Here is a 15,367-nt window from a genome sequence, read left to right on the forward strand (position 1 = left end):
AACTCTCTTAATTTTCAATATAGAGACTAGCACGCAAAAAAAAAAAAAAAAAAGAAACGGAGGAACGGACACAATGTCATTGTGTGTACCAGGCTTAAGGCTGGCAATCACCTGCTGAGGATGGCAGGACCATGTCCCAGGATTGTCTGCTGTCAGTACATAGACTGTCAGAAGTGACTTTTTAACAGACAACTCTTGTACTTCAACAAAATGCATTTTTGATGTATCTCGACAGCATGTTAAAATTTGCATAAAAAAATAAGGCGCCTCATGCCGATCAACATGAAGAAGGAGCCTATCAGATGCTCTGAAACGAGTCCGACCAAATACACGTCACTTCCGGCCCGTGCGCTCCACGCTGGTCCCGGGCGAACGCCAGTGACGTCCTCTACGAGTCTAGCGTTCCATGCTGGTTACCACAACACAGCTTTCCACTGGTCTCCTCTTATGTGATTTCCCTCTGCTGGATTAATTACACCCTGCCACGGACCTGACCATCCTAGGACTACCCCCACTGCTGGACTTCTTTACACACATGATGAGCTTTTTAAACCTCCACCTCTAGTAAGTGTTTTTTTAACTTTTTGGCTATTTAAGTCTTAAAGGGGTTGTAAAGGTTTGTGTTTTTTCACCTTAATGCATTCTATGCATTAAGGTGAAAAAACACCAGGCTGTCACGGGCCCCCCAGCCCCCCTGTTTTACTTACCTGAGCCCATTCACCTGCTCTGCGCGTCCACGGTGTCCTCTTCTCCACAGAGTCTCAGCGTTGATTGGATAGATTAATAGCAGCATAGCCATTGGCTCCCGCTGCTGTCAATCAAATGCAATGATGCGGCCGCTGGAGGGCGGGGCCGAGTCATACACTCCGTGGCTATGGACGCCAACTGTATGACACAGGAGTGCGCCTGCAAGGTAACCCCCTCGAGAGAGAGCCTTCCAGAGGGGGTTAGCTATTACTGGGAGGAGCTGCGAGAGCCGCCTTAGGACCCCAGAAGAAGAGGATTGGGGCCACTCTGTGCAAAACTAACTGCACAGTGGAGGTAAATAATGACATGTTTGTTATTTTTTTTTTTTTAGTTAACCTTTACAAACACTTTAATGCTGCTGCACTTAGAGGCGCCTTATTTTTTATCCTGTTTCCTTTAGAGCTGTTGCTTTCCTCATGAAGTGCTGCCTTAGTGCTCTATACAGATGTTCATCAGCCAACAACACACCCATCCTCTTGTGGACATTTTCTCTGGTCAGACACAGCTATCCAGAAGCGCCCTTCTTTTTCTTTAACCTAACATTCCCACATGTACAGCTTAAAATACATTCCATAAACAGGATTTTTTTTTTTATATACAGATCTAAATGCACAAGTTTACTAATCTTTACGCAACTGTGCAAGGGCCCATAAAAAAATAAAAAAAATGTAAGAAAAAAGATTTGTAAAAAAAATGTACTGATAAAATTACAACATTTTACATGGCTGTGGACATGATGCACCCAAAAAGCAGACCCTGTTGGGCTGAGCCTGCCACTAGTTTCTTATATGTATTGGAGGCTCCAACAACATGATCAGATCTCAGTGCCATAGTTCCACTTGGGAGTTTGAGGTTTTAGGGCCAGATTCACAAAAGGGATACGACGGCGTATCTGCTGATACGCCATCGTATCCCTGTTTCTATCTATGCGACTGATTCATAGAACCAGTTACGCATAGATATCCCTTAGATCCGACAGGTGTAATAGTTTTACACTGTCGGATCTTAGGATGCAGTACCGCGGCCGCCGCGGGGGGGATTTCGCGTCGTAAACCAGCGTCGGGTATGCAAATTAGCAGTTAGGGCGATCCACAAAATTTTTTCCCGTCGTTACGTCGCCGCAAGTGTTAGTTTGCCGTCGCAAAGATAGGGTACCTTTTACAAAGTGTAAACTTAGTACACCATGTAAAAGTATCCCCGTCTTTCCCGCGTTGCTTTCGATTTTTTTTTAATTTTTCCCGGCGCAAGTCTTTTTTACCCGTCGCGATTCACAAAACGTCGGCGCGTCGTAACTTCGCGCAAAGCACGTCGGGAAATTTGCGACGGGAGCATGCGCAGTACGTCCGGCGCGGGAGCGCGCCTAATTTAAATGGGACTCGCCCCATTCGATTGGGCCCGCCTTGCGCCGGACGGATTTAGGATACACCGCCGCAAATTTCCAGGTAAGTGCTTTGTGCACTTAGCCAGAAAATTTGCGGCAGTGTAACCTAAATCGGTTACGTTACGCTGCGCCGCCTGGCTGTGAATCTGGCCCAAAGGGCCAGATTCACATAGCCCGGGCGCAGCGTAACGTAACTGGTTTAAGTTACACCGCCGCAATTTTTCCAAGTTAGTGCCCGATCCACAAAGCACTTACCTGGAAATTTACGGCGGTGTATCCTAAACCCGTCCGGCGCAAGGCGTGCCCAATCGAATGGGGCGAGTCCCATTTAAATTAGGCGCGCTCCCGCGCCGGACATACTGCGCATGCTCCCGTCGCAAATTTCCCGACGTGCTTTGCGCAAAGTTACGACGCGCCAACGTTTTGTGAATCGCGACGGGTAAAAAAGACTTGCGCCGGGAAAAATAAAAAAATTAAAATAAATTTGAAAGCGACGCGGGAAAGACGGGTATACTTTTACATGGTGTACTAAGTTTACACTTTGTAAAAGGTACCCTATCTTTGCAACGGCAAACTAAGACTTGCGGCGACGTAACGGCGGGAAAAAATTTCGTGGATCGCCCTAACTGCTAATTTGCATACCCGACGCTGGTTTAATTTAAACACGCCTAATTTAAATCAGTCGCATAGATAGAAACAGGGATACGACGGCGTATCAGGAGAAACGCCGTCGTATCCCTTTTGTGAATCTGGCCCTTAATTCCTATCTTTGCATATTCAAGTTCAAGAGTTGTTACGTGATATAAGAAACTGTTAAGTGGTTGTAACTCTCCAGCATCTGCCAAAACTGAAGTAACACCTGAAGCCGGTGATATCAGGGAGAGGTGAGCGTCAGAATACGGCTCGGAGGAAATGTCACCTGATGTGGCTTCACGGCAAGCATGGACTCACAATACCCGCTGATAACAGGAATGAACACCCGCTACAGTTTTCATCCATCACTACCCGAATTCTAAAACTGTAACATGCTTGTTTCCATCTATAGTGCAATATTTACATTTATTGAAAGTTTCAAACTGAGAATTTGTTGCCACAGAGGCGTGACGTCTGCAGTTTTTCCTGACATTGCACCAAAATGTGTCAATATATGCGTGAAGTAATACCATCACAAGTTACAAAAATATCTCTACAAAATGCGCTTGAATAAATTCAAATACTAACAAGAATATGCAGGTTCATATGAGGACACCTGCTGATTTACACGTGAACAACTAAACCCAAACGAATCCCAGTTTTGTACTGTAAATACGATTTATTAAACCATGAAAGTTCACATTTTTGGTAGATTGGACCCTGCGTGGTAGGCAGGATAGAGAAGTATAAACAATAACAAATATCTATGTTGTGTTTCTTGTAGTGTTAGAACTGAAGACAGACGAAGTGCTGTGATCCCTAAAAAACTGCTGTAGGCAGTCACTGCACAAAATGTACAGTACATGGTAAAAGAACTTTCAAACAAAGTTTGCTGACAATTTTTTTTGCAATCCCCCCACTTAGTTAATCTAACCTACACTTCTGGTCCAGCAACATTCTGCCACCATGTATACCTCCAGCTGGGCCTTTTATCCTTTCTACCTGCAAATGCACAGCAGTAATAACAAGGATGAATTTATGGACAGCCGCACTATTGAACAATCGTTGCCTTTATTTAAAACAGGAACAGCACTACAAGTCACAGCAATCGAACCTCGGACAGCTAATGCACAGCTGAACACCACAGATATTTGCAGAGCTTTTTCCTACACTTCACAGCAGGGGCGGATCCAGAGTCTAGTCTCGGGAGGGGCACTGCCAGAAAATAATTTTTTTTGGGGCAATTTATTGGGGAAATGGCTGGTATTGGCGCTTCAATGATCACGGCACCATCGTTATTATGGTGTCAGGATGATTGAAGCACATTATTTCTATTATTACATTGTAATATAAAATGAAATAGTTCAACTCACCATAATGCAGAATCAGTGGGAACCTCGAGTGTGTCACTTGCCACGTCGCCTGCCACCAAATGCGGATTGTCACTTGCCACGTCACCTGATACCAAATGTGGATTGTTACTTGCCACGTCACCTGCCACACGTTGCGGATTGTTACTTGCCACGTCACCTGCAACACGTTGCGGATTGTCACTTGCTACGTTACCTGCCACCAAATGCGGATTATCACTTGCCATGTCACCTGCCACCAAATGCGGATTGTTACTTGCCACGTCGCCTGCCACACATTGCGGATTGTCACTGCTCACGTCACCTGCCACCAAATGCGGATTATCACTTGCCACGTCACCTGCCACCAAATGCGGATTGTTACTTGCCACGTCGCCTGCCACACGTTGCGGATTGTCACTGCTCACGTCACCTGCCACCAAATGCGGATTGTTACTTGCCACGTCGCCTGCCACCAAATGCGGATTGTCACTTGCCACATCACCTGCCACATGTTGCGGATTGTCACTTGCCACATCACCTGCCACATGTTGCGGATTGTCACTTGCCACATAACGGATTGTCACTTTCCACGTCGCCTGCCACACGTTGCGAATTGCCACTTGCCACGTCTTCTGGCACACGTTGCGGATTGTCACTTGCCACACATTGCGGATTGTCACTTATCACGTCACCTGCCACACGTTGCAGATTGTCACCTGCTGTGTCACTTACCTGCTTAGGTGCTCTGTCCCAAAGTCAGGCAGCAGAGAGATGATGTAATCCCTCTGCTTCCCACGGCTGCCTACACAGTTACCGTGAGGGCGGAACTGCAAGAATGCAGGGCGGGTGCCGGGAGATGATGTCATCTCTCTGCTACTGTGCCTGCCGGCTCCCTGATTGCCCAGCAGTACTCACACACCAAGCTACCCCCCTCTCTCACCGACCGAGTGCCCGCTATCTGGCCTGCGGAGCCGCACGTCCACTAAGCCGCACGCCCGTGGACTCGTGGAGCCGCACGCCCGCCGACTCGCAGGGCCACCCGCACTGTCACCGGCGGAGCCGCCCGCTCTCACCCGCATTCTCGGAGGGGGCAATTTCCCCGTTGCCCCCCTGGATCCGCAGCTGCTTGACAGTTTGGTCAGCCACACACTGTTCGAATCTCTGAGATTCTAACCATTAATGTGCAGGCTGAATGTACAAACGTGATCAATCGATAAACTTGAATACAACCAGCCTGCTGGATTCTCTTGCGATTATCGCTAACAGCTGCTAGCAATAATCACTGTCTTCTCCCGGGCGGGGACCGCTTCCCCCGTCTACTCGTCCGCCAGAAGACAATTGCTGATTCCTCTGTCAGCACAGTCTGGGCAACCCGTGGTTGCAAGAAAGAAACTAGCACTGTGTACGCCCAGCCTTAAAGTGTTAATAAAGCGGAATTCCACCCAAAAATTTAACTTCTGCTTTTCGGAACACTCCCCCCCTCCAGTGTCACATTTGGCACCTTTCAGGGGAGAGCAGATACCTGTCTAATAAAGGTATTTTGCTACCACTTCCAGGCATAGATATCCGAGCCACCCGAGGCAATGTACGCCACGTCCGTCGCCTCCTCCACCCCTTGCTGTCTTCTGGGAGACACACAGGTCCCAGAAGACAGCAGGGACCAGTAGGATCGTGCAGCGCGACTCACCAACTTACTGAAGATGGCGGCAGTGGCACCCGAGAGCCGAGGTACAGATTGGCTTTGGGTGCCGACATCGGGGCGCCCTGGACAGGTAAGTGTCCTTATTTTAAAAGTCAGCAGCTGCAGTATTTGTAGCTGCTGACTTTTAAAAACAGTAAAATCAGTCTGTGTATGCAGTAAAGCATGCTTGTGGAACGGGTTAATCCTCCAAATTGTGTAAAAAGACAGTTTGATCCTGTCTTCTCTGATTCTCCTCTTCTTCTAATGTCTCCAACTCATTTCTGGATATTATAGAGCAGGGATATGCAATTAGCGGACCTCCAGCTGTTGCAGAACTACAAGTCCCATGAGGCATAGCAAGACTGACAGCCACAAGCATGACATGGGGGGGGTGCATGTGATCAGCACAGAGCCAATCAGCACTGTCCAGACAGAGGGTCAGGGGTCATGCAGCCTCGTAGGACAGTCAGAGCAGAATGAAAACTTCTCCTACAAGCTGTAACCAGACACTGATAGAAGTCATAAGGCTGTTATATACTGCTGATGAGAAAAAGTATTTAGCAGTTTATATTTAGTAGAATTATTGCATTTCCATGTTTTGTGTACTGTGGGAGACCACATATAGTGAATGCAGGGTCCTGGGTTTAGAAAGATTTTTATAAGCTAAGGCAGGCTATAGATTATGCAATTTTCTTTCCTTTAACCCCTGAACATTGCTTGATTTCCCACATCAACATATTAGGTGTTGATGGGGGGAACTCTCCCACAGTGCTATTGTGTTCTGCTATAGCTGCTGACAGTGATTGGGTGAATAAACCCTCACAGGCTGTTTGATGAATTGACTTCAGTATAACCAGCCTGCCCATAGACAAATCAAAATTTGAACAGTCCCTGCTGACCCGGCTGAATTTCAGTCTGTCAATGGGCAGCTTTAGTCCACCTTTCTGACAATGGGCAAATAGGCTGTTCACTTTGCATTGGAAGTTGCACATTGCATGGGAATTTGCTCCAGAGCTTAGTTAATGAAGTGGAATTTCACTTTGCAAAAGAATACCCAATTAGGTTCAAGACAAAAAAAATAAAAACAATTGCTTGCATATGATTGGATGATGGAAGCCAACAGAGCTTTACCTTCTCATTGACTAATGTCTAGGGAAAATTCCCTTGCAAAGTGCAACTTCCATAATGTATATATGTTACACCCGATTGTTACAGTCCGCAGCCCCCACCCCCAATTCCAACCACCCCCACCAGCACCCCTGAATTGCAAGGATCTTCTCTCTGTTATTTTTTTATTTGGCCTGACTGTGTGTGACATTTACAGTCTGAGAACCCTGGATCCTGTGCATTTACAGAGATTTGTGTATGGACAGAGTCCCCTCTACCCAGCCCACTTCATGCTAATGCCTATTTGCCTTCATCGACTGCCTTCTATTAACTGACAGGAACGAAGAAATAAAACCCAGTACTTCAGAGTATTACAATCATATCTTATCTATTCATCAAAATCCTCTTCCCCGTGTGTGGATTACTGATCAAATGGGCTGTTGACTATAGATCGATTATTGATTAGAAAATAAATTGATCCTTTATTGAAGCATGTATGGTAACCATACGTCCCATAAACAACTTAATTCCAATCAAGAATCCCAGTATAACACAACTGCCACTTGTATGCCTCTAATTTGTGATACCTTAAAATTATAAAAACAAACATAGTTGTGTGCACAGGGTGTGCTGGGGGTGCCTGGGCACGCCCTAATCACCCTGTGCGGCGCAGATTCCCCCTGCTCAACCCCTGTGGCAGCTGAGGCTACAGAAAACGATACTGGGGAATCTCTGTCCTCAGTCCCTTTCTCTGCTATTTCATCAAAGCCCCTCAATGGGGCTCCTAACAAATTGTAAAAGAAAATAATAAAAAAATATATATATTATAAAAAAAAAATGTAAAAAACAAAAACAAAATAATATAATAATTAAAAAACTACTGACACCAATCTCATCCCTACTGACACTGTCCTCTGCTCTACTGACACCGTCCTCTGCTCTACTGACACCATCCACTGCTCTACTGACACCATCCACTGCTCTACTGACACCATCCACTGCTCTACTGACACTGTCCTCTGCTCTACTGACACTGTCCTCTGCTCTACTGACACTGTCCTCTGCTCTACTGACACTGTCCTCTGCTCTACTGACACTGTCCTCTGCTCTACTGACACCATCCACTGCTCTACTGACACGAACCACTGCTCTACTGACACCATCCACTGCTCTACTGACACCATCCACTGCTCTAATGACACCGTCCACTGCTCTACTGACACCGTCCGCTGCTCTACTGACACCATCCACTGCTCTACTGACACAGCCCACTGCTCTACTGACACCATCCACTGCTCTACTGACACCGTCCACTGCCCTACTGACACAGTCCACTGCTCTACTGACACCGTCCACTGCTCTACTGACACCGTCCACTGCTCTACTGACACCATCCAATGCCCTACTGACACCGTCCACTGCCATACTGACACCATCCACTGCCCTACTGACACCATCCACTGCTCTACTGACACCGTCCACTGCCATACTGACACCATCCACAGCTCTACTGACACCATCCACAGCTCTACTGACACCATCCACTGCTCTACTGACACCATCCACTGCTCTACTGACACCGTCCACTGCTCTACTGACACCGTCCACTGCTCTACTGACACCATCCAATGCCCTACTGACACTGTCCACTGCCATACTGACACCGTCCACTGCCATACTGACACCGTCCACTGCCATACTGACAGCGTCCACAGCTCTACTGACACCATCCACTGCTCTACTGACACCATCCACTGCCCTACTGACACCATCCGCTGCTCTACTGACACCATCCACTGCTCTACTGTACATGCGTGTTTGGACTTTGGGGCGCACACCCTAATGCAATAGGCTGCATTACAAAATGAAACCAAATATCCCAATTTTTGCTAGATCTAAATTTTTTCCCCAATTGGTGTTTTTTTTCCCCCCGCACAACTACAATTACCATTCTACACAAAAGTGTTATTTCAGTTATAAGTGGAACCTAGTGGGCTGAGTCAGTCCCTAGCTTTTTATATGTCTCCAATAACCCAGCAGTGAGGTCTCCCTGACATAATTCCAGAGTCTATTTTTTGGTGTTCCCGCCCACCTTTGAATGTTCCAGCTTTATCCGTTGCTTTCTCCACAAAAATAAATGAAATACAAAATCCAACAGGAAGAGAGTGGGAACCCCTCGTAAGATGTAGAGCCAATGTGCAGACCTAGAAACACCAAGACAGAGATCTCACCAATAGTGCTGGAGAGATAAGAAATTGAGTGGTCTGAGGCTCCAGCCCCTACCAAAACCAGAATTTGGGGTGGACTGGTCCTTTAAAGAAAAGAATAGTTCTGCTAGATAAAGTGTCAGTGTGACATCTATATTCTTTTTGAATTCTTTTTGTGTTGTTTGTCCCATGTCTCAGCAGTATACACCAATGAGTACACAGCACCCTTCTTACCTGCTTCAAAAGATCGGAAACTTGATAAGTTGTCCAGTTCTCAAAGTCTTCCCGGAGTGGGAGTTTATACGCCATCGCAGGGACCTTCTTTACAATATAACATATGCCGAGCCTCTCTTAAGAGATTTACAAATTGTCAGAGAGGAAGTGTCCTTTTCAGTCTACAGTAACTGCGTGGAACTAGGCTTAACCCCTTCATCACCAGGGCTGCTATTGACATGCATGTGAAAAATAGGACACTAGAGCGGGATCGTCTATCTTGTCACTCTCCATTGATTGATACTAAGCATGCTGTGTGCACCAGAGCTCCGGGCAATAGGGAGTACTAGAAACAAAAAAGGGTGTGTGGATATGACTGGAAGCAGAAAGTAAATCACAGACAGAAAGATACCTATATGATCCATTTAAATAGCCCAAAAACTCTTTAACTACTTCAGCTCTGGAAGGTTTTACCCACTTCTCGTCCGAGCCATTTTTTGCGATATGGCGCTGCGCTTCTTTAACCACTTAACCCCCTGACCATATTGCTGGTCAAAGACCAGAACACTTTTTGCGATTCGGCACTGCGTCGCTTTAACTTACAATTGCGCGGTCATGCGACGTGGCTCCCAAACAAAATTGGCGTCCTTTTTTTCCCACAAATAGAGCTTTATTTTGGTGGTATTTGATCACCTCTGTGGTTTTTAGTTTTTGTGCTATAAACAAAAATAGAGCGACAATTTTGAAAAAAGTATATATTTTTTACTTTTTGCTATAATAAATATCCCCCGAAAATATACAAAAAAACATTTTTTTTCCTCAGTTTAGGCTGATACGTATTCTTTTACATATTTTTCGTAAAAAAAAATCGCAATAAACGTTTATTGATTGGTTTGCGCAAAAGTTATAGCGTTTACAAAATAGGGGGTAGTTTTATGGCATTTTTATTAATATTTTTTTTTTTACTAGTAATGGCGGCGATCAGTGATTTTTTTTCGGTACTGCGACATTATGGCGGACACTTCGCACACTTTTGACACATGTTTGGGACCATTGGCATTTTTATAGCGATCAGTGCTATAAAAATGCATTGGATTACTATAAAAATGCCACTGGCAGAAAAGGGGTTAACACTAGGGGGCAGGAAAGGGGTTAAGTATGTTCCCTGGGTGCGTTCTAACTGTAGGGGGGGTGGACTCACTAGGTGAAATGACTGATCGCTGTTCATACATTGTATGAACAGACGGTCAGGCATTTCTCCCCCTGACAGGACCGGGAGTTGTGTGTGTAAACAAGCGATCGTGGGTGCCCGGCGGTGAACGCACCCGCCGGGCACGTGCGTTGGGATCAGGGACGAGCAGGGACCTCCGGTGGCGGGCGCCCGCCCCTAGTGGCCGCTTCGCGAGGTGACGTTATACTACGTGCTCTTGCGCAGGGGAGCCGACCTGCCACCGTAGAACTGCGGCAGCTAGTCGGCAAGTAGTTAACTGACAAATGCGCAGTCGTGTGACGCGGTACCCAAATACTTTTTGATTTATGTCCCTTTTTCCGCACAAATAGAGCTTTCTTTTGCTGGTATTTGATCACCTTTGCGGTTTTTAACCACTTCAGTCCCCACTTTTTACAATTTGGCACTGCAACGCTTTAACTAACAATTGGAGTCATGCAATGCTTTACCCAAAAAAATTGTGTGTCCTTTTTTCACCAAAAATAGAGCTTTCTTTTGGGGATATTTGATCACCTCTGCGTTTTTTTTTTTTTTGCGCTATAAACAAAAAAAGAGTGACAATTAAAAAAAAAAAAAAAACATTTTTACTTTTTGCTATAATAAATACCCCCATTTTTTTCATCAGTTTAAGTCAATATATATTCTTCTACAAATTTTTGTAAAAAAAAAAAAAAAGCGCATATTGATGGTTTGTGCAAAAGTTATAGCGTCTACAAACTATGGGAAAGATTTATGGCATTTTTATGATTAATTTATTTTTTACTAGTAATGGCGTGATCTGTGATTTTTAGCGGTTCTGCGACATTGCGACGGACAGATTGGACACTTTTTTGGGACTATTGACAATTATACAGTGCTATAAAAATGCACTGATTACTGTGTAAATGTCACTGGCAGGGAAGAGGTTAACACTAGGGGGCAATCTTGGGGTCACTTGTGTGTTCCATCAGTGTGTTCTAACTGTGTGGAGGTGGGTGTGACTAGGAGAGGAGACATATAATTTTTCCTACTCAGTAGGAACAAACAATATGTTTCCTCTTCCCTGACAGCACAGGGATTTGTATGTTTACACACACAAACTCCTGGTGCTCGTGCATGCGATCGCGCGTGGCCGTTGGCATTCGTGCCCACTGGCCACACGCATCGGGTCCCCTGCCCTCTGGTGGCCGAAAAAGGGAAGGACGTACCCAGGATTTCGTTCAGGGAAGCCATTCTGCCGCAGTATATCTGCGTGAGCCAGTCGTGAACCGGTTTATCAAAAAAAAAAATATTTTAAATAAAAAACAATATTTTTTACTTTCTACTATAAAACATTCCCAATAAAAAATTGTAAACAAATTGAATTTCTTCATCAGTTTAGGCCAATATATATTCTGCTACATATTTTTGGTAAAAAAATCCCAATAAGACCCCTTTCACATTGAGCCACGGCCGCATCAGTGCTAAAGCGCTGTTCGCTCTAGTGGTGCTTTTAACCCCAAAGAAGGGCTTCTGAAGAGCTTTTTTTTTTATTTCAATGGGCAGGGCGTTTTGCGCTCACAAACTGCCCCAAAGATGCTGCTTGCTTGACTTTTCCTAATGTCCCACAAGCGCACCGTCCCAGTGTGAAAAGACACACTGAAATTAATGGGAGGCGGCTTTTAGGTGTTATTTAGAGGCTATTTCTTGTGCTAAAACGCCTGAAAACCACCTCACTTTGAAAGTGGTTTAAAGGGTCACTAAAGAATTATTTTTTTTAGCTAAATAGCTTCCTTTACCTTACTGCAGTCCTGTTTTCATGTCCTCATTGTTTGTTTTTGCTATGATGTTGCTGTAATCTTTCTCTGTTCTGAACAGTCTGTTTCCTGATGAAAAAAGTCATGGGAGCTTTCTCACTAATCAAGGAGGTGTGGTTACTGTGTGTCTTAAACCCCTCAGAACCAATCACTTTAGTTTTACAAACCATCACTGCCCTCTATTGGCTCTGTGTCTCTGTATTTCACAGAAGCATGAAACTAGATGCATAAACAAAACTGAAACTACAGGTACATTATATGATTGATTTTTATCTATTTTTAATCATTTTTAAAAGGAATCAGTTAACTATTATGTCTCTATACCCTGTAAACAGTCATTTCAGCAAAAAAAAATTTTCCTTTACAACTCCTTTAAGCGTATATTGATTGGTTTATCGCGTCTACAAAAGTTATCGTGTCTACAAACTATGTGATAGATCTATGGCATTTTTATATAATTTTTTACTAGTAATGGTGGCGATCAGCGATTTTCAGTGAGACTTTGACATAGCGGTAGAAAAGACATTAGACACTAAGTGACACTTTTTGGGGACCAGTGACACTAATACAGTGATCAGTGCTAAAAAAATGCACTGGTCACTGTATAAATGACACTGGCAAAGTAGGGATTAACACCAGGGACGATCAAAGGGTTAACTGTGTCCCTCGGAGGTGCTTTCTAACTGTGTGGGGGACGGATACACTGGAGCAAAAAAGAGATCTGTGTTCAGCTTAGCTGAAACACAAGGGGCCATATTCTCAGAAGAGTTACGACGGTGTATCTCAGGAAACACCATCGTATCTCTGTTTTTTGACCCGCGTATCTATGCGAGTGATTCCTAGAATCATTTTCGCATAGATACGCTGTAGATCCGACAGGTGTAAGTCACTTACACTGTCGGATCTTAAATGTAATTCTCCGCCGGCCGCTAGGTGGCGTTTACGTTCAGGTCTCATTTGTTTATGCAAATGAGCCTGATACGCCGATTCCCGAACGAATTTGCGTTGTGTAGCCGTTGCTTGCGTCGTTTGCGTAAGCGTAAGGTTACCCCTGCTATATGAGGGGTAACCTTACGCCAGTCCACCGTATGCCATGTTAAGTATGGCGTCAGGTCCGCGTCGTCTTTTCCCGTCGGGTACGTCGTTTTCCTAAGTCGTTCTTGAATACGACTTTACGTCAATGACGCACACGTCGGCGTCATTGACGTTTTCCGTCGAGAACTGGAGCATGCGCACTGGGCTATTTTAAGCCAGGCGCATGCGCAGTTTCTATCGGCTTAATTTAAATACAAGCCGCCCCCTTTGAATTACGCGGGGGTACGCCGGGCCTTTTAGACTATGCCGCCGCAAACTACGGAGCAAGTGCTTGAGGAATACGGCACTTGCTCCAGTAAGTTGCGGCGGCGTAGTGTAAATGGCTTACGCTACGCCCGCGGCAAAACTACGAGAATCTGGCCCAGTATCTCTTTTTTGCTCCCTGACAGATCAGTGGTTTGCCTTGTTTACATAGGCTGCTCCCTCTCTGCACTAAACGATCGGGGGATCGCTGCGGCCATCGCAGCCACCAAACCCGCTGATTGGCTCCCACTGTGTCCAATCACAGTGGGAGTGGCGCTATGGCAGCGTGCGCACCCCCTACACGCGTGCACAAAACCATATACAGGGACTTAATTTTGCGCAGCCGGGCCGCCCTGCTGAAGTATATATGCGTTGGCCAGCCCGGAAGTTAAATGCATTTTGTGTTAATATTATTATATTTAATGTGTATTCAAATTTTTATTTAGTATGTATTCAAAAAGCACAACTAAAAATGTAGCGGTTTGAAGCGGTATTGAACCCAAAACCAAAAATGTAATATTTAGATTGTAAGCTCTAATGAGCAGGGCCCTCTGACTCCTCCTGTATTGAATTGTATTGTGTCTGCCCTAATGTTGTAAAGTGCTGCGTAAACTGTTGGCACTATATAAATCCTGTATAATATTAGCAATGTACTATATTGCAACTTAGCAGGCATTAGATGCAGTTACTGCATTCATTTTCTTGTTTTTAGGCTTTTTACCCCCCTGTTTTCACATGCTGATCTGGCCAGTAACACATCTCCTGTATTCGAGTGCCTCCACTCTGGATGAAGGAGCACAGGGGGATCATTTAAACAGCAGCATTGCCAGTCTGGGGGGAGGGGAGTGTTGGATTTACTAGCAGATTTAAATACACTAACAAATTGAAGCCAAACTCCAGCTAACACTTTGTAAGCAGTGACAGTGCTCGAGGAGACAGCGACCATGCAGGTAGTCAGACAGTGCATGTCTCTTCTGCAATACAATCTTGCCTGTTCACAGGTTTTTATAGCAGGACTTCAGTTCCACTTTAAATAGAAAGCTTACACGTGGGTTCTTCAAGAAGGTTGGTATTTATTGATTATAAGAACAGGTTTTTACCATTGTTCACCTGATCTGATTGCAGCCTAGCGCAGTGCAGGAATCTTTGGAAAACACTGAGAAGCATTGAGTGTGACTACCTACACTCCGCGTGGAGACCCTAGGATGGGTATCCAGTAATAAATGTGAGTACACGCTTACTTCACTTTTTGCTATAATTTCCATATACATATACAGTATCTCACAAAGTGAGTACACCCCTCACATTTTTGTAAATATTTTATTATATCTTTTCATGTGACAACACTGAAGAAGTGGACACTTTGCTACAATATGTAGTGAGTGTACAGCTTGTATAACAGTGTAAATTTGCTGTCCCCTCAAAATAACTCAACACACAGCCATTAATGTCTAAACCGCTGGCAACAAAAGTGAGTACACCCCTAAGTGAAAATGTCCAAATTGGGCCCAAAGTGTCAATATTTTGTGTGGCCACCATTATTTTCCAGCACTGCCTTAACCCTCTTGGGCATGGGATTCACCAGAGCATCACAGGTTGTCACTGGAGTCTTCTTCCACTCCTCCATGACAACATCACGGAGCTGGTGGATGTTAGAGACCTTGTGCTCCTCCACCTTCCGTTGGAGGATGCCCCACAGATGCTC

At 45.0% G+C, this 15,367-nt stretch overlaps 1 protein-coding gene across 1 annotated transcript in view; it reads right to left on the reverse strand.

Moving 5' to 3' along the window:
• The window catches only part of BLNK (B cell linker), a 310,096-nt gene extending 300,604 nt beyond the window's left edge, over positions 1–9,492 (reverse strand). The window contains exon 1 of the mRNA XM_040361815.1: positions 9,343–9,492. Coding sequence (XP_040217749.1) covers positions 9,343–9,417 — 75 coding nt within the window. The 5' untranslated portion in view covers positions 9,418–9,492. The remainder of the gene's footprint in view (positions 1–9,342) is intronic.
• Between the last annotated feature and the right edge of the window lie 5,875 nt (positions 9,493–15,367).

Source organism: Rana temporaria, chromosome 8 (genome assembly GCF_905171775.1).
Source record: "Rana temporaria chromosome 8, aRanTem1.1, whole genome shotgun sequence".
Lineage (NCBI taxonomy): Eukaryota > Metazoa > Chordata > Amphibia > Anura > Ranidae > Rana > Rana temporaria.